Consider the following 19404-nt stretch of genomic DNA (forward strand, 5'->3'; position numbering starts at 1 on the left):
AACATGTCCCTTTTATCTCTAATGTCTGCATTATCCTTAATTTTGATTGTCTGCAGCAGAGTGCTCAAATTGTCCATAAATCCCTATTATGGTGCTGGATTAAGTTATAGAGGATTAAGTCTAAACCAGTAAAAAACCGCTATGAAACTCCAACAAATTTTATTATCAAGTATATTATTAAGTCATTCCAGCATAGACACAGTTTCATTTCAGAAACTTTGTGGTAGAACTGATTGGTATGTAACTATAGTTGAAGGAGTTTGTGGGGGAAGACCAATGGGATTTTGTGCCATAGTACTTTTCCTTTTACTCTTTATGACCTAAGAACATGCCCATGAATTTTCTTGCTTGCCCGGTCACCAGATCCTCAGGGAGCTTTGGTTTGAGCGCAGGACTGGACATCTTTTCACAAAAGCTGTGGCTGCCCCATCCCTGGAAGAGTCCAAGGCCAGGTTGGACGGGGCTTGGAGTAACCTGGGATAGTGGAAGGTGGTGGAGACTGGATGAGCTCTAAAATCCTTCCAATCCAAATTGTTCCATGATTCCAGGAACCTTGACCATGGAAGGATTCCCAGTTTTCTCTCCAGTTTCTTTCCTTTCCATATTATTACAAATCCATTCCTTCCCATGCTTTGAGGAAGTCGTTTGAGCAGTTGCTGGAGGGATATATATTAAATGCACAGTAATACACATTGTATTCATATATATTAGACCAGATTCTTGGTCTGTAGTCCTGTGGTGTTAAAGGACTACAGCACTGATTGCCTCAGAGATCAGATGGCAGGACTTGGTTCCTCACAGATGATTTACAAATCTAAATTCTTCCTTAGAGGTGAGTGTTCCTATTCTTTGGAGAGAAAGTGACATTTCTGTATAGGAGCATCCATGTGGGGTGTGTGCATGCCATAAAATGCACATGAGCCTCACAGTGGCACTCTCACCATCCCCGTAACCTCTTCCCTTGCAGTGTGTTCTGGGATCTCTACTGCGCAGCTCCAGAAAGACGAGAAACATGTGAACACTCAAGTGAAGCAAAAGCCTTTCATGACTATGTAAGTTTTGTGTGTCTTTACCATGGCTTCATTAATTGCATGTATAAAGGTGATAGAGAAGTATTTCTGCACTGCAGTGGCTCAAAAACACAGGTGTTGTTCATATGTAACTCTCAGTTTTCTAGGGATACCTTAGAATTAGGAGTTCCCAATTCTTTAATTCAGCACAATATGGGTGACTCCTGGAAGCTGTCTCAGAGATCAAGGTGCTGTTCCACATGTTAATGCAGAATAAAGTGTGTCCTTCTGTCCCCCATGCCGTGGACACATGAGGCTGGTCACAAAGGCACAGGACAGATGGAAACATGGATGTTACCTGCCCAAATATCTGTGCTCTGTCAGTGCTGAAGAAAAGACTGTTCTGTAGATGGAATTGATCTCTGGCTTTTGTCAGGACCACCCTGGCCGCAACTGGGGTGGTTCATATGTTTTTGTATCCTGAAATAACCTGGAGATTTTTCATCCTAATAAACAATCAAGCAACATGGAATAAGTTAAATGCAAAATCAGCTGGCCAAAGACAATAGGAGGAATAAAGGGTAGAAGTTTCATGCCAGTTTTGCTGCCTTTGAGACTTCGTTCAAAACACAACAGGGGAGTCTTGAGTGAGAGTAGTTCTCACAATACAACTGTGAAACCTCTTTCCTTGAGTCTTTTCTAGGTCTGCCTCACAAATAGTGTCTAGTTACTGCCAAAAAAATATTTCTACAGGTAAAACTGAAATTAGACTGCCCTATCCCAGTGTCTTTAAAACACAGTTTGGGAACAAAAGAAATTATTCAGCAACTTGACCATTTTCCATTTTCTGTTGTCAAAATCTGGTAGTGGCTTGGCATCCTACAACGTGTGAGCTAATGGTGATCTTGCCTTATTTGCAGTAAACAACACCTTAGACTCTGAATGCACCATCAGCACAGTCAGAGATGTCCAGCATCTTTCACCAATGTCTCTTTAACACCCTGTAGTGGTGGTTAAATTGTGAGGGTGACTGGTTAAGGAGCTTGGACAAGGTTGCACAGTCATGTCCAGGCTACACTAACATAATTAAAGAAAGAAATAATTATCAGAGAGAGGAACAAAGTTTAAGGACATTTTGTACCCACAGAGTTGTTAAGGTCAGCCAACTTAGTAAGGCACATTCCTCAAATTAAAAATGAAGTATCTCTTGCAAGCACAATAGCTGTGGTCATTTTGTCCTAATCTGTTTTAAATATAGAGTTGTTGGAAAAATAAAAGACTTAGCTATTAGTATTACCTACTTAGTATTTTGGTTCCTTGTTATTAGAGGAAGGTTTAATTCCCCCCTGAAGGAGCAGTTGTTTTACAGGAATAGTGTAAGACCTTGAGGAATGACATTAGAGATTTAAATCTGGGCAGATCCAAAGCACAACAGTTGACTTCAGTGAGGGACATTGTGTTCTCAAAATAAAATGTATTAACAAAAGCCAAAAATCTGAAAAATGTAAATATTGTTGTGAAACAGAATTGTGAAACAGAATGATCAGCAAGAGGAAATTTTCAGTGAAAAAGTATTTGGAGTCTAAAAGGAGTCCACATACCTTTAAGCTCAGGACAGTTTAACTGATCAGTAAGTTCACTATTGAGTCTAAATTTAGAGGTATACTAAGAATTTGAGTAGATGAATCAAAGTAGTTAGAAACCTCCTTTAGCATGTTCCATTAGCATTTCTAATTTCTACAGGCCTTGGAATATTACATGACCTTATTGCTCATTTATGATGTGTATTGTCAGAATTCAAGAAAAGTGAGAAAATGCGAGTTTGGTGTGTCCTACAATTCTGTGATTGAATATTTAACTTACTGTATAAAGTCCTGCTTGACAAAGAAAAGATAAGTGTTCATCTTGATTTGCACATCAGGACAGGATGAACACTTAGTTTAGAAATAATTTTATTTATTTCAGAAATTAATTTGCCTGGTGTTTGTAAAATCCGTTCTCTCAATATTTTAAGGTGTCAGGAAAAGCTTTGCATTGTTTTCGTCACAGCTGGGATAAATTCATTTAATCCCTCACAAGACTCACAATACTCCTTGTTATCACTTAGGCTTTGCTTAGGACAGTCTTCATCACGGTTTTTGTGTCTGGCATTTTAAGGTAGCATTGTAAGCTCATGTCAAAGAACAAGAAAACAGTAGTAGGATATATCCAAGCAGATCTCACAGCAGAGGAAGATGAACCTGTATTAAGTGAAATCCCAGTCCACACAGTGTCTTGCCATTGCCCGTGGAGAGGTCAAAATCCCACCATCAGTGGGAGCCATCAGAAGCTGCTGCTGGAGGCTGACAGGGCTGGTAAATCAAAACTCTGCTGCTACATTGCAGGTCAAGTAGTAGAGCATTTGTAGCTGTGCTGTCATATCTGAAAACTGTTATTGTACGTACAAAACAGCACAGAAGGCTTGTTTATTAATTCATACGAGCAATTCAGAATTTTTTATTAGGCATGTGTTCCACTTGACCTAAGAAAAACTGTTCTTGCTGAAGGGGTGCGTGGTCTGGCTGCTGCAGACATGGCAGCTGTAGCTGAGTGGGCTGTGTTTGGAGAGGAAATAATCTTGTCTTTGCTTTTGTGGAGAGAGAAAGGCTTAGGAATGCTTGATGGAGGAGGAAAGCATTTGCAGATGATTTAATGATTTGGAAATATTGCTGCCTCACTCGACATAGCTGCGAGTCAGGCAGGAACACACAGGTTGACTCATGAAATGAATACACAGAAAGGCTGAGTTTCTTCAAGTTACAAGTTCTACATTGTCTGAACTGCAACTGTAAGATTAATGCTGTTTAATTTCTCTCCCCCCCTCATTGTTGCTTGCATCACTACAATGCTCATCTTACTAAAAATCCATTAAATAGAAAAGCAAAGCCCAATTCTGACTTTATAAAGAAGATTTTCCATGCTCATCCTGAGTTTAAGTATTTGCAGCTCCCCCATATTTAAAATGGATTTTATGTTTATCTTCTGTCAAGATTTGCCACTGGATATGTTTCCTTCTGAGTGAACAAGGTTCTGAACTGATTAGGTACATTTTTATAATTTGTTTTTTTTAGGCTTGAAAAGATGCATGTCATAAATGTGCATGTGCTGGATCAGGGAGATAGGTCCTGGCGTGGAAATTTTGACATATATGATGTAGAATTTGAAATTGTTTCAGGTGACTCAGGAAAGAAAACTGTTGCTTGCTCACCAAGTCTGTTAATACTGCAGGCATTTCAGTAGGAGTAGCTTCTACTTCTTGTGAAGTAGAAAAATCCTCATGATTATTTTCCAGGTACCTCTTACTTTACTTTACTTTTTCCTGGAGGAAAACTTCTGCATGCTTTGAAGTCTTGTGAGAAATCATGTACATGGATGGTCTGAGGCAAAATTCACTCTTCAGTGTAGAATGGTTTGTGTTTCTTCACAATGTCCTGAGGAGATTTCTTCGCCTCTCTAGTTAAAGAGCTCGTTTTCCCACATTTTGAGACCTTCTGCTGAGAGAAGCAAGTTCCAGCATGCATCTCTTTCCACTTCTTTCCAAGCTGAAAACTGAGTCCAAAAGGGAAAATAAAACTTGGATTTTTAGGAGTACCCCTTCTTCTGATGGCCACAAATAACCATCCTGCTCTTCCTCAGGCCTGGCCATTCATCCCCATCTCTGGGTTTGAAGGGGTGGTGCCTTGCAAGATGATTTCTGTACATAGCAGTTAAAATATTTTTACTCTCCAGAAATTCCTGTGCTCCTGTTATCTCATGCTCCTGGCACTGGAAGTTTTTCCACGTGTTGCTGGTGCAAAGAAAGGGTACGCTGTTTCTCACATGTAGCTGTATTAAGATCTTGATTATTTTCCAAGTCAGGTTTGATTAGTTCTTCTCCCCAGCTCTTTGAAAGATGACTTCTGGTATGGGCAAAGGCGTCTGGTTTGTGTTTGTGTCTCCCAGAAGAATTCCAGGTAACGCACAGGGTAACAAACCAGAGATACTCCTTGCTCCAGAGACTGAAATGAGCTGGGCCCACATCCCCTCTGCCCTGTTGGCACAGTTCAGTGCTGAGCTCTGTGACAGAGGGTTGTAGAGTATACCAAAGACAGTGCTGTCATTGGTTTTGTCCAAATGATTCCTTTTATAGGTCATAATTAGAGAAATAAAAATTTCCTAGAAGTTACTGAGCAGAGTATTTGGACATTTGAGGTGGCTGCTCAATCTGTGTGCACCTCTCTTCAGAAAAGCTGGGTCTCTGCATTTCTTTCTATGTTTTATGGGGAGAGAAATTACTACTTTCTTGTCTGGATCCATCTCCCTTCAGTAGAATTAAGAGGCATTTGCACACCCTAAATACCCCAATTCCCTTTAATTAATCATTATCAATGCTCCGTATTTGAGGAGTTGTGAATACTTTCATGTGTATTTTGGACTAGAGATTACCATGAAAAGCCTGTGAGACTGTTCCCCACAAGAATTGTTTTGTTTCTGGTTTCATTAAACTGCTGTCCTCCTTCTCTGCCTTTTGTGCATCAGGGATGGAGGAACTTGTTTTCATTCTTGATTGCCTGACCCATCCCTTGCTACTGCGACCTTCTGCAGGCAGCCTAGCTAGGGCAGCCTTTGCTTCTAGCTTTATTGCTGAAAATGGAATTCTGGGTCTGGTTTCCAGCTGTCAGTTTCTGTGGAGAATGCATGTTAAACTCCTTCTGCTTTAAAACAGAAATAAAGGGGAAAAAAACTCCCCATCATCCTTATCCTCCCATAGATGGGCAAAAGATGACAAGTTGTCCTGCTTTGCTCCAGGGCTTTTGTTCCAGAGGCAATGCTGCAGATCTGAGTTACCTGTTAGTTCTTTACCTGAGTTCTACAAAGTTCTGGAAGGCCCTTTGCATATTTACTGATCATCACTAAATCAGTGATTTCACCCTCAGAAGATGTTCTTCGGACAAATGATTTGTCTACTCTGTAGATAGTTCCTGTGTCCAGGTAGAGAACAGGTTATTTCTTAAAAGTAGAAGAAATTTATCAAGTGGCCATAGCTTTCTTTTTGCAGTTAATAGGGAAGTGGAAAGGATTTCCTCTCATACGTTCATTGTTAAAATTGCATACTTTCTTTTTATGTAAGTAGCATTCATATTTAATTTTGAATGAAGTGTCTTTTTTTACTGTTCTTTTCATTCTATGGGTATAATGTCTCACACTGTTCAAGTGTGTGTGCAGTAAAATGTGTTCTTAGATATGGAAGCCAGAAGAAAATGAAGAATTTACATTTGTTTTGAAATTCCATACCTGAACACATTTAGTAAATCCATATGGTTAAAGATTGCACAACAATAAACAATTAACAAACCATATTTTTTTGCAGAAAAAATATGTTTGGTGTCATCTCCCAAGGTGGTGCATCCTTGACTTTCTCGTGTGTGCAGCCAAAAATGCAGTGAATGTGAAAAACTGGATAAATGTTTAGGATTCTTGTCCTTGGTGTAGGACAGTGTTTTGTCTGCACGGAGGCCAGGGGGGGTTTGGGGAGGACAGGGTGGGTCACCACCCGAGGGTGCTACACAGAATTTACACAGCCAAGCTGGGCTGCCTCAGTCCCCCAGCTCCTTAATTTTACTGCTCAGTAGCTGTTCATTAATAGTGTGGAAAGGATTAGTTAAAAGCATGCTCCAGTTCCCATCGTCTGCAGAGAACATTGCCTGGTGTCAGGTGTTTGTAAGTGAATATCAGAATGTTGGCACTGGCTCTCCAAGAGTATGATACTTTTTGTTGGCTCACCAGAAATTTTTTGAAGTTGAGCAATTGGTACTTCCCTTGGATTGCAGAGACTCCTTTTGCAGGAAAATCAGGATTAATTTCCTGTTTCCTGCTAATAAATCCCCCAGCTGAATTCTTGTTCTCACATTTTCACGAAGAGGGAAGATGTGCTTGTACTGCTCCTTCTTCATCATTACTTCTCATAAATTAGTAGAAAATAAAATGCTCGGATTTGAACTGTTCTGTGTCACAAATGTTAATTGTAAGCTCTGATACAGAAATGTGTTGCTTCTTACAGCCAACATAATTTTTCTCTTTATAGAAGTAATTTCCCAGGTAATTTTGTGTGTTGCTTCTCTTTTAATGTGAGAACTCAGCCACTTGTTTCAGAGAGCACAAGCAGCATTTCCTCCCCAAAATTCCATTTGCTCTTCTTTGAGTGAATATTTAATTTCCTTTGAATTTAGAAGTAAAATAGTTAATTAGTTTGAGCTCAGTGGAAGCCTCAGACAGGATAAGGAACCACCATTTCCCCAAAGGTAATTTAGCTCCTCTTTCATGGTTCCCAGAGGGAGGCAGTGGACACACTTCTTTCTTTTTCCTGTTTTATAACAACCATTTTAGCTTAACTTTCATTGAAAACAATGGGAGATAACAGCCATTTTAATGAGGGCAGGCTTTGGGAACATTCTGTGTGAAAAACAGTATTTATTTAGAGTGGAGCACCAAAAAGATTTATATACGCTCTATGCAGAACCATGCCAAATTCATGAAATGGGACAAAATTTGGTTTTCTTTTGTTTGGAAGAGAGGAGGGGGATGTGAAGGCACAGGAAGTTAAGGGAGTGATTGAAGAGATAATGTGGAATTCACAGGATGAGGTAGAGGCTGAAAGGCGGAGGGAAGTGGCTGGAATGCTCAGGCTGCTTCACAGCCTTCTAGAGTAGCTTAGTTTTTTTCAAAAACACAGGTAAAATCTGGTTGTAAATTTTTTTGGGTTTTTTTTTAACGTTGATAGACAGACTGTTAACTTACTAGATACTTTAGTTCATGATAGGTGTCTCCAGGGATTCATTTCTCTGTGTTCTGAAGTCAAGGGCTTTCTTTATAATGAAAATAAAGCTGAGATCCTTCTGCTCTAAAGATGTGACATGTGTCATTGCCTGGAAGAAGGCTCCACAGGAAATTTCTGACCAGTTCAATGGAAATCCCAGAGTACTGCAATTTCTTTTCCTGTGTGGTTGTCCTGATGAACAACTTTCAATTTCAGCCATTTCTTAGAGTAATGTTGTTAAATTTGTCCTGTGTAAAATGTCTTGCAATTGAATGAACTCTGCTCATTCAAATTTTAATTTTTTCATTTGTTCGAATGGATTATTTATGCTACCATAGTGAAAGCTGTATTGCAGTCTAAATTTTAAACTTTATCATTTGGAGTGAACTTAAAATCAAGGTTTCAGAGGAGAGAGGATATTTTTTCTTTTACAAATGAAAGCACTTATGCATATACACACTTCATGGGGTGCGTTTTATTATCTAATAATTCAATATACAAAAGTGCAAACCTGGATTTTAGACATTGCCTCAAAAGTTGTAGAAGCTTCACTTATTTTGAATTTATTTCACCTTTAATGTTGAGAAGATACAGTCTACTGTAAGTCTAAGTAGCATTGAGAAATGTCCTGTTTCTAAACTTTTGTATTTTAAAAACATTTTATTTGTCACCGTTGACATATAGATCATCCTTACTCATGGCAGAGTGCACACAGTATGTTCTTACAGCACTCCAGAACATCACTAAAGGAGGTCAAGCTGTAGCTCAGTAACACTGGGAATGTTAAATGGACCAACTCTGAATTTAGAGCTGGAGATTTCCTGGCATTAATATTTAACACTGATTGTACATAATGCCTTACATCAGCAGAGCACAAACCTTTGATCAATAGGGAGAAAGTGCTGGGTTAAGCCTTGCCGGGGTCTGCTCCCTCCACAGACCCTTCCTCCCACTCCTGCTCTTCCTCCTGGCGGTTCATCTTCCACACCAGGGTCCCTCCTGGTGTTTGTGGTTCAGGGTTTGCACTGAGCTGTCCCTTCAGCTGGTCAGATCTCCCTGGGCTGAGGACGAGGGCGTTTTGTGGCTCTGCACTGATGCCACTTGGTTTTTTTGCCTTTTTTTCCTGTGTTCTCTGTATTCTTCACACATACACTTGTAGATCTGCAGCCTGTTGTGTCAGTGACTGGTTTTCCCTAAACAAAAAGAAAACGAATTCCAGAGCTCCAAGCCCCAGGGGTACAAAGCCCCTGTGCTGTCTTGGTTCTTTCTGGCTGCCAAGGCTGAGAGCAACTCCTGGAGATCCATTTCATGGACAAAGTACAGCCAGTGCCAAGGGAGGGCTCCAGAGAAGGGGCCTGACCTGGGGGGGAATTCCATCACCACTTGTCCTCCTAATTGGTGCTTTTATCAATTATTCTGATTTCCTAAAACCTATAAAATGTACTCACCCCTGTGGGGGTGGGCTTTTGTGGACATCCTTCCATAGCTGCCCCTGAAGGCCTTCAAATAAAGATCCAGTTTTACATTACCTCCTGTTAAAATTATCTTGAGTTTCCTTTCCAGGCTGGGAAAAAAGGCAACAGCAGAGCTGCCTCTGGTGTCTGGCCATGCCTTTGTCTGCACCAGGTTAAGCACAGCTGCACTGATGGGAAGAATTTTTCTTTTCTTGTTTGCCCAGGCTGGAGGCACTTCACCTAAATGCAATCTTCTTTAGCCTCATGAAAAGCAAAAGTGAAAGTGAGAGTCTTATGTCTGCACAATATGCCAAACACAGATTTTGTTATCAGCTCGACTGCTCCGTTAATACATCTAAGTGACTCATTTCAGACTTGCTTAGCACATTTCTGGAAAATCCAAGGACTTACAACTTCCATCTGCTCTCTAATATGATGAAAGATGAATCCTGAAGATCACAAATTGCAGGAGACGTGCGGCTCTTAATAAGAACAGCTGAACAACAAATGCCTTATGAGAGGTGGTGAAAAGTGAAGTAATGAGGAGGAAAGGCAGGGAGGCCTCTGGAGGGAACACGGATATCCATGGCTGACTAGAACTGTCACATCCAAACACCACACTAAATATGAGATGCACATTACATAACACGAGTCACAGGGAGCAGATAATGGTATTTTTGAATTTTCTGCAGAATTTAGGCCGGGGTGTTACAGGCACTCGAGTTTACCCGTGTCCTCGGGCCTGCACAGGACGTGGTGCTTGGGAAGAAACATGCAGCTCTGCAGATTGGGTTACCTTTAGAGGGAAGCTTGGAAATCTTGTTTGTTATTTTGAGATCTCTGCATTCTAAACATGATAACCACTGAAAACAGTAAACCTGTAGTGCATACAGATAGATAAAATGCAACATTTCATCTCCATTTTCTGCCTTCTAGAGAAAAATGGAGGTTGTGGCATAATCAAAGAGAACAAAAAATATTTAACTTGACTTAAGGTGAACATCTGCATTGCACTTTGTCCTTGTAGCCTGTTTTATTGTGACCCCTCCTTAACTTAAGTGTAGGTCTCCAAAGTGCTGTCACAGCAACATCCACAGACTGGCTTTATGCCACTTAGGGAGGATACCTGTAACAAAATTCAGATGCAGCAGTCTGCAACCCATCAGAGGCTCATTTACCCAAGAAAGTAGTTCTGTGCATAATTCACACCAGAAGAGGTGCATGACCTGTCTGGTTTTCTCTGACATAGGAAGTGGAAGACAAAGTTCTCTGTAAGGTAGATAATAAATATTACATTTTGAGACATAAAGGATCTGGAAAACATTTTCCAGTTCTGGTTTCAGATCTTATTTCCATACTGCAAATCTAAATTTTAGTCTGAAATGTACTGAGATCTTAAGTAGTAGATAATTAAGGGAATAATTTAACCCCTGAGGTGAATTTTAATGTCTTTTCTGTTAAAAGAGTGGCAGAAAAATGCACAGGCTGTGCATATGCATCCAGTTGAGTGCGACATTTCACTTAATAAATCAGTTTTACAGGAGTGGGATTTCGGTGAGATTTGTAAAGGCAGGCAGTGAGTCCCCGTGGAGCACGACGCCGTTGGCTTGATCCCAGCTCTGCACAGATGTTGGGATCTGCCTGGACAGGTCCGACAGCAGGATCAGGGACTCTGGCCCTGGCCTGGCAAACAATTTCATGGTCGAGTAGCATTTTATGTGTGAATACTCTGATTATCAGAGTCACGCATGTTTGCAGTACCAGGGTCACAGATAGCAGTACAAATGCAGTGGGTCACTCCTGTTTACGGTTCGGTTTTAGAGGTACTTTTCTGTACCAAAACTATTAATTTATTTCATCTGGATTTTTTTCTATGTATTTGAGGCAAGACACCCTTTTTCAGTTATCTCTACTGTGAAGAAAAATCTCAAATTTTCTGTTTACAAGGACAAACTTGTTAAAGGGTGGCTGCTGGACAACCCTTATATAGCCCTGCAGAAAGCTTTTTGCTCCATCTTATGATCTAATTTATAGTATTTTGTTTATTTCCCCTGTATTTTCATAATGTTGTGTTCCTCTGTGTACAAAGGGTGTTTTGTGATTCCCACTGCCAGTTGCTTTATTTTTCTTGCTCCAGCTGCTGTCCCCCCATTGCTTTATGGAGAACATATGTTGGATTTCCTCTTAAAAGGAAAAAAATGTAGCTACTTGACATCCTTGCTGTCTTATCCTGATAATGTGTAGAATTTCTTCCTGGAACAAGATGGGCATTGTTATTTATTGTTGCAGCACTATAGTATGTTAAGGGTTTTGTTGAAGCTCCTGTTCCCTAAATCACGTTCTTTAAATTGTACAAGGAACTAAGCTTTCATTATTTAAAAAAAAAAAAAAAAAAATCTTTTTTAGCCTGATTATCTAGAAAACATGACCTGAGTGAATGGTGGAAAATAGGTACCAAAAGAAAGAAATTTCCTCAGTAAAGCTGACACTGCTTCTATTCAGTTTCCTGAATTCCAAATTAGCACAAGAAAATGGTATTGAAGGCTCAGGTATCCAAGAGGGTAATTGCAGAAGAGGGCTTTGATAGGTTTTTCTTGTTCTACCCTGTTACCAGATGCTATTTCACCCAAAAGGGGTAGCTCTTGAACACTTACCATTAATAAATCTACTTTTTCCTCTTGCCACTAGAACACACAAACACGTGTAACTTTCCATTTTTGTGCAATATGGGTAACAGGTTTACGAAGGGTAACCTGTAGTTTAAGATTCTTTTTAAAAGCCTATTTTTGGTTGCTTTATGTTCTCCTAAACTTCAGTAGCTGAGTTGTCTATCCAAATGTCTCTGTGATGCTGCTGTGACACTCAGGCACCTCTTGAGCTACCTAGTGACAGAACTGGGGGTTTATGGAGGTGTTTTTTTTATTAAACACCTGTGTTCAGCTGTTTTGTGCCTAAATCCCACACAGACCCACAAATGACATTGTGCAGAACTTTCAAATCCTTCCAGACGAGTCTCTCAGACCCCACCTCAGTCTTTGCAGCGTTTGTCTGTGACAATTTTTTTAGTTAGTTCATGCTTCTGGGTTAGAAAGCCCTCAAGAAACCCTTTTGAGCAGCCTGCGACTTAAAAAAAATATAAGAGAAAAAATTATCACCTGGGTATGTTTATTTTCTTCTTTCTTCTCAATTTCCTCGCTATCCAAATGCAAAGCAGTGATGATTTGTTAATAGTGTCAACTGGAAATGGCCCGGATAACATTATTAACATCAGGCATAAGGTTTGAAAGGTGGTGAAACCTCTGGGTCTGTTCTGTGCCTTAAAAATACATTTAATGAGAGCACGAGCTGAAACAGGTAGTAATTTGTGTTCTGATGATTCTGACATCATTAATTAAATCTCAGCTATGCCTGCTTAAATTTTAGCTACCGGTACATGTTAATATAAGTACCCTGTTGGTGGGTCTTTTTTCTTTTCTTCTTTTATTTTTTTGACATAAAAATGTGGAGTCTGCAGCAGCTGTTCCCAACATAAGATGAATCCAGAGGTGCTCCAGATGCCATAAATCAAGCTGCCTGTTCAAGAGGCTCAGTTAGGGTATTTATCTATAGTAATAGACTATTTTCTTAACAAAGAGCCTTTTTTCTTTTTTTTTTTTAATACAGGCCTGATACTGGATTAACCAAACTCTGTAAACCAATCACATAAAAGAGGTGGTATATCCTGGTTTTGTCAGGAACTTCTTAGTTTAGAAAAGTTACAGTAAAACACAGTAATTAAAATTAGATTGCTCGCAGTTTTCAGAATTTCAGGTTGAGGTCAACTGCAAGAACTAAACATGCATTTGCATACTAGATTTATTAGTGACTAGAAGCCACCTTAGAAAATGTGTTCCAGCTTTATTAAACAGGGCCTGGAAAATGCTGCAGTGTAAAGATACTGCCTGGTAGCAGAAACTGAATTATTTTTTGTAGTGGTGTAAGCACTTCCGCACAACCATTGCCTAAACAGGAGAATAATTCTGTAGTTATTAATTAAGTTAGAATTGTCTTTTTTTGGTAGTAATTTCTATGTTGCACTTTTACTCAGTAAGCAAACCATGGAGCTGCAGAAGTAGAATGTGTCCATTTTTGTCTCGTGGACAACAAATTTCCTTGAACATTTTAACTCTTGTGTAATTTCTTGGTGCTTTATTTCGCCCTGGGGCTTCTAACGTTTATTTAGTTTTTTTTTTTTGGAGGTTGTGGTGGTGACATTTGGTTCCTCTGACTGCCTTCAGGGAAACTTCAGATGCCCCTGAACGCTATTTGAGTAGTCAATCCTAAAGTGTGATTTCCGTGGAAATAAAAAGGCTTAGGAAACCCTTACTGGTGCTGATTCAGAAATTACATTACATGAGGGTAGGAGTAGTGCAGAAATACTTGGTATTCTAGACTCTTCGTGAATTATTGTAATTAATAGAGCTGGTCATGAAACAGAGTGAAGGTCAGGACAAAAGAAAAAACAGTCACAGGTCAGTGTTTTTAGAGTGCCATTTTTGATTTGTCCTGTTTTCCAGAGATCAACCTATAGTAAATTAAACTTGGAAATCTCCAAACATATTTATTTACAAAGAATTAAAAATACAAGAGCTTCTTACAAGTTCTTTCATGACACAGAGGATGTGTCCTAGAGCCTCCTCAAGTTTTCCTGATCATTTTATCTGAAATTGGAGTGCTTCTTGTATTTTGGGGTATTTCCTTAGTATGAAAGTGAAGGAGGTTTTGAACCTGCTGCTCCTGATAGTGCTGTGGCTCACAAACTCTGACAGGCATTTGGCTGCTGCATAAAAAGGCATTTCCATACTGGTTAATTGGTTTTGCACAAATTGCCAGAATTGAGCTGTGATTCTGATTTAACTAACAGGCACAAATTATGGGAGTTGCTTTTGGCTGCACCTTCCCCCCACTCCCATGAAGTACTGAAACATCATGGCTTCCTTTACATATCAGGAAAAACATTATTTAAACGACTACTTTTTAATTATAATTATTTTAAAAATTATTATTTTGATTTATTTAAACTTAGATAATATTCACACAGATGAGGTGACCAGTCTAAACACCCTTCCCTGCGTTTGCCTGTGGTAGATAACCCAGGGCACAGATTCTTCTTTTAGCTGTGTTTTCCTTGCATAACTCACCATTCCAGACCTGTGCTTTATGTCCCTTTGTTTGAAAGCTCAGTCCTGACTTCTCTGAAGCTGTGTTAAGGTAAGTTAGTTGATGCTTTTATTTTATGTCAGCTTTGCTGTGTGCAGGTAGATATCCCATCATACAGTTTAGTGATATAACAAACCACTTGTATCTTTATAAGAGCAGTCAAAAAAGTCTCAAGTATTGCTTTCAAGCATGCTGGAATGTCAGACTTCAGACTAGCTATCAGCCTTGACAAAATACACACATTTTCTCCTCCTTTTCTCAACTCACACATTGTGGTGGTGATCCTCCACTGAGCAGTGATTTTGCTTTTAAAATACATGTTTCTCCTTTTTTTATTCCCCCTTAACAACATGAATTCCTGACAAGCCAAGGCCTCTGCTTTAATTTTTAATCCCAGCCTGACAGACATTCCGATTCACTCCCTGTAACTGCACTAGAATCAAATATTATTGCAGATGTTTGATGAACCATAGAATTGGTTCAAGTCTCATTTCCAGTTACTTGGTTTCTAAATGTTCTCTTTGGGGACCCAAGCAGTGCTGTCAATATTCTTTGTTCCAATTGCTCAGCAGTCTGCAGCTTAATGTTGTCAAGGGGATTTTGTACTGAAGCAGCTACTTAAGTCAAAACTTGTTATGGAATGTAAGAAATTTAGAAATGGGCCCCATATCCAGTGTCAAACTGTAGAAAAGGCTATTATTTTAATTGCTGCCCTAGATATTGATCAAAACCACCCAATATTGCTTGTATCTGTGATCTTCTTGGTAGCTTTTTAATTAAGCAGCACCCCCAAAATTAAGAGCTCATTATTATATCCAGAAAGTTAAATCTGCTGCCTGAAGTAGCTGACATTATTTTCTGTATTTCAGTTTTTCCAGTGGGGTTTTCTTTCCCTTTTATTTCTGAAGATATGCAATCAGCACACGCTGTGTCACTGTAGTACTTTTATTTTTGTAGATGCAAAGTGAAATGCTGAATTGTGTTGAGTAATTCATGTGCTGTGGTACTTTTGTACTGGTGTGCTGGAAGCAAGCTTTCATTTGCTGATTAGTATAAAACCCCTTTTTTCATATTAAGTTGCACTGTGTCTGTACATGGTCCTCAAACCCTGCTCCCAGCATGATGTCTAATGCTTGAAAATTGGTAAATTCATTGCTCTCCAGCAATATCCGATTTCCTGTAGTATAGCAAAGTTCCTGGGAATTTCAGGAGGGCTGGGGAAAAAACAAATTGTCAGGTCCTGATTCGTAAGTCTGCTGCTTCAGTGCCATGATATTGGACATTTGGAAAGTCTGCTGCAAGGCTGTTTAGGATTTGGAGTACTTCAAAAACCTGCAATTTAAACTCCCAGAATAATTGATCAAGACCCAAAATAATATTTTCCACAGGGTAATGTATAGAGCCCCTTAAAAAAATCAGTGTTGTTGCACCTGAAGGTGAATTTCTCAGGTGATTATTGAAAAAGTAATTTTTGGAGGTAGTTTTAGGGAACCTTTTCTTTTTTTTTTTTTTTTTTTTTTTTTTGTCCCAGATAAAGATAGCATTTTTTTCTGGATTGCACTGCAGTGAAGCTGAACTTGTGTCTGCTGGATATATAAACATACATACATAAATATATCTGATGAATGCAGGCATTATAATCCATATGTCTCACAGCAGAACTGTCCCTAATTTCAGTTTTCAGTTGGGGAAGTAATGTCAGGCCCACCCATATCTTTCAGCAGCAGTGGTGCTGAAAGCAGTCCCATGTTCCAGAATTAATATTGCTGCTCCTCACAGAGGCAGGAGGAGGAGGAGGAAGAGGGTATTTAAGCCTTCAGCTGTGTGGTGGATGGGAATAGGAACTGCTTGAATGTTGACCTGCTGGAATGTGAAGCTGAAGATGGAAAATTCTCTGTTCTTGTTGAGAACTTGTGGTAGTGAGTGTGGGATCAAAAACACTTCTAGTTCAAGGTGGCTCAGATGTGCAGGAATAGCTCAGGAGCCTGCAGCTCAGTGTGTTTATACCACTGAGAAACTGGGATTCCCCAGATCAAAGGGGAGATTTTCTGGAGATAATTGATATTTTAAGGTAATTAACGCTGTAGTTTTCTGCTTGCACATCCATCATTTGCTTTCCCCCCCTGCGCTGTCTGACAGCAAGACGTGAAATCCCCAGCCGGCCCAGCTCTGCAGGAGCAAACACTGCAGGTCCTCACCCTGTTTGCTCTGACTCCTGGGTTTGTCCTCCTCTAACCACATATTTGAACAGAGCTCTTGGGTAAACTCTGCTGTCCTCTCTCTTTTTTCCCCCCCCTACCAACTGCTGTCCCTGGCAGGCTCCCAGCATCCGCTTCCTCCCGCGGGCTGCGGCAGCGCCGGATCCCTGCGGAAATCCTGCGGCCAGCCCCGCTTCCTCTGGACACAGATCCAGCTCCTCTCTCTTTCTCTCTCTCTCTCTCTCTCTCTCTCTCTCTCTCTCCAGCTCTGCCATCCCTGCACCGAGCAGCTTCACATCTCCACATCCCCCAATAGCTCCCTTGGCTCTCCCTCCCCTGGTTCTGGATCCCTGCTGAACTCTTGACTGTCACCCTCCCCATCCTTCCCTCTGTATAATTTCACCAGTGTCTTACAAATAATAAAATCACAGCACAGTAACACACAGTGTGACCTTTCCCCTCCTTTGGTCTGCCTTCTCCCCTCTCCCTGCTCAGTTTTGTTCCATCACAGGTTCAGGAAGGGGTTGTAGCTCTCCTGCTGCTTGTTCCAGTTGTTCAGCTTCCTTCTCTTGCATTCTTTGCATAGTTCTTCACCTTTCTCTTATTAATTGCTATTACCCCCTGATTTATAACTAAAGGTTTTTAATCCTTTTTTTCTATAAGAATACACACACACCAAAAAAAAAAAAACCAAACTGATTTCCTTTTCCTTGAGCCACATCGTTGTCTGTCATCAGCTTTTCACCCCTCGCTCTTTGTGTTTGGGGTACCTCTCCTTCACAGGCATGAGGGACCTTTTCCAACTCAGATTTTGTGGCATTCTGTCCCAGATGCAACAGATTTCACCTGTTTTACTCACATGAAAACTCTGATCCATTCTTGACTTCATTCATCCTGTGCTTCCTTCAGTGCCATTGTTGGCTTGGCTGTCTATTCACCTCCTGACTTGCCAGATGTTCCTGCACTGTTTCCTACAGTGACTTTTCCTCACCTTTTAACCTCTCTCATCTTTCTGCTCCTTTTCCTCTGGGTATATTCACTCTTTGGTCAGTTCCGAACATAAACACAGCTCCTGTCTTCATAACTCTACCTAGTCACATCTTTAGAAATTTATTTTCTCCAAACCAGTATCCTAGCCTCTCTCTTGCACCTTTCCTTTTGAGAAAAATTGTTCAAGAGGCTCAGTTAGGGTATTTATCTGTAGTAATACACTATTTTCTATAATAAGATAATTAAGATTCCTGTTTTCTTTGCCTGGCCCTCAGCCTTTTGAACTTGGTATCTCCTTTCCCTTGTTCTTACCATAACCAGGAATGCTTTGAGATGTGCAGGTATTTCCCAGTCACCATATCTATATATTTTCATGCAAACCTTTCTGTAGATCTGAAATTACTGTCTCTGTACTTGACCAATATATTGATTACGGAGTTGTGCTTTTCTCTGGCCCTCAAAAATTTGGGGTTGCTGTAGCACCCAGAGCACTTCTATAGAAATTCTGCCACTGACTTGGTACTTACTTTCCATGCACCTTCCACTGCTGGTTGTTGATTCTGTGCTTAAGAGATCACACTCCACTGTTACCCATAAAAAGTTAATAACCTGTCATAATACTATTTTTGCCCTTCCTGCATAGATTTTCAAACCATCATTCCAGTCTTGTGTTTTTTCTGTTTTCTGTTGAAGTGAAGCTCTCTCAATATTCTCAGGCTTCCCTTGTTACCATTTTCCAGGTTAATCCTTAAACTTGACTTTCATGTCTTGATTGGGGTTTTTGTTTGTTTTCAGTGTGTTTTATACTTTAAAAGTCAGGGAAATGCACTGTTAATATGGTTTGTCTGCTGCCTGTGTGGTGGTCAGTATTTTCTCTTTCATTTGCCCTGTTTCTCTGTGCCCTTCTGTTTGTAGTCTTGGATGTTTTGGTAGCTGAAATATTCAAGGTATTTATCTGGCACTGTGATCATTTTTGCCTTGTCTTAGGAAGACCAATTAGGGATTTCTTCAGAAACAGTTCTACTTAGAGTCATTAAGAAGAATATGTTGAATTCAGTGCAATGTAGTCCTCATATTCAGCAGAGCAAAAAAAAAAAAAAAAAGAAAATTCTGGTCTTAACATGACACAAGGATGTCTTGACTTATAGAGCTTGGACAACCTCTTTCCCCAGAACTTCCCATCTAAGTAGGATCTGTTCCACATCAGCTGCTGCCCCTCTGTACCCTGGGGACAAGCCTTGTACAGACATCTCTACCTTCCCTCGCATTAGTCTTTTAAAAAATGTTCATTTTACTCTCTTTCCTTTATACATATCAATAGCAAGAGCAAAACCATTGCACATAATTGTAAGTAGTGAAAGCTCTGTTTATATTTAAACCAAAACCGAATAGAGTTCTATTCAGTTTTTGCAGAAGAGAATTTATTTTTCCAGATATTCGTAGTTCTGTTAGTGTCAAATATTCAGGCTTTGTAAGTGATGTAAGTGCCATAGGTAGTAAATGGGGAGGAAAAACCCATTCTCCTCAAAGGGAGATTTTTTGGAGCTTGCAATTCCTTAGAGTCACAGAATTCTGGAATGGTTGGGAAGGGAGATACCTCAAAGCCACCACCATCCCAGGCTGCTCCAAGCTCCAGTGTCCAACCTGGCCTTGGGCACTGCCAGGGATCCAGGGGCAGCCACATCTTTGGTTGGAGAGTGAATAAGACCTTATAACCA

The 19404-nt window shown here is 40.1% G+C and overlaps 1 protein-coding gene across 3 annotated transcripts in view; it reads left to right on the forward strand.

Moving 5' to 3' along the window:
* SSBP2 (single stranded DNA binding protein 2) overlaps nt 1–19404 on the forward strand; it is a 127565-nt gene that overhangs the window by 37949 nt on the left and 70212 nt on the right. For 2 of the 3 annotated variants that reach the window (XM_053969039.1, XM_053969038.1), the window contains exon 4: nt 968–1052. In XM_053969039.1, the coding sequence (XP_053825014.1) occupies nt 968–1052 (85 nt within the window). Of the gene's footprint in view, nt 1–967; nt 1053–19404 lie in introns of those variants that run through there. The other variant, XM_053969040.1, reaches the window with a different exon arrangement.

This window comes from Vidua chalybeata, chromosome Z, assembly GCF_026979565.1.
Source record: "Vidua chalybeata isolate OUT-0048 chromosome Z, bVidCha1 merged haplotype, whole genome shotgun sequence".
NCBI lineage: Eukaryota > Metazoa > Chordata > Aves > Passeriformes > Viduidae > Vidua > Vidua chalybeata.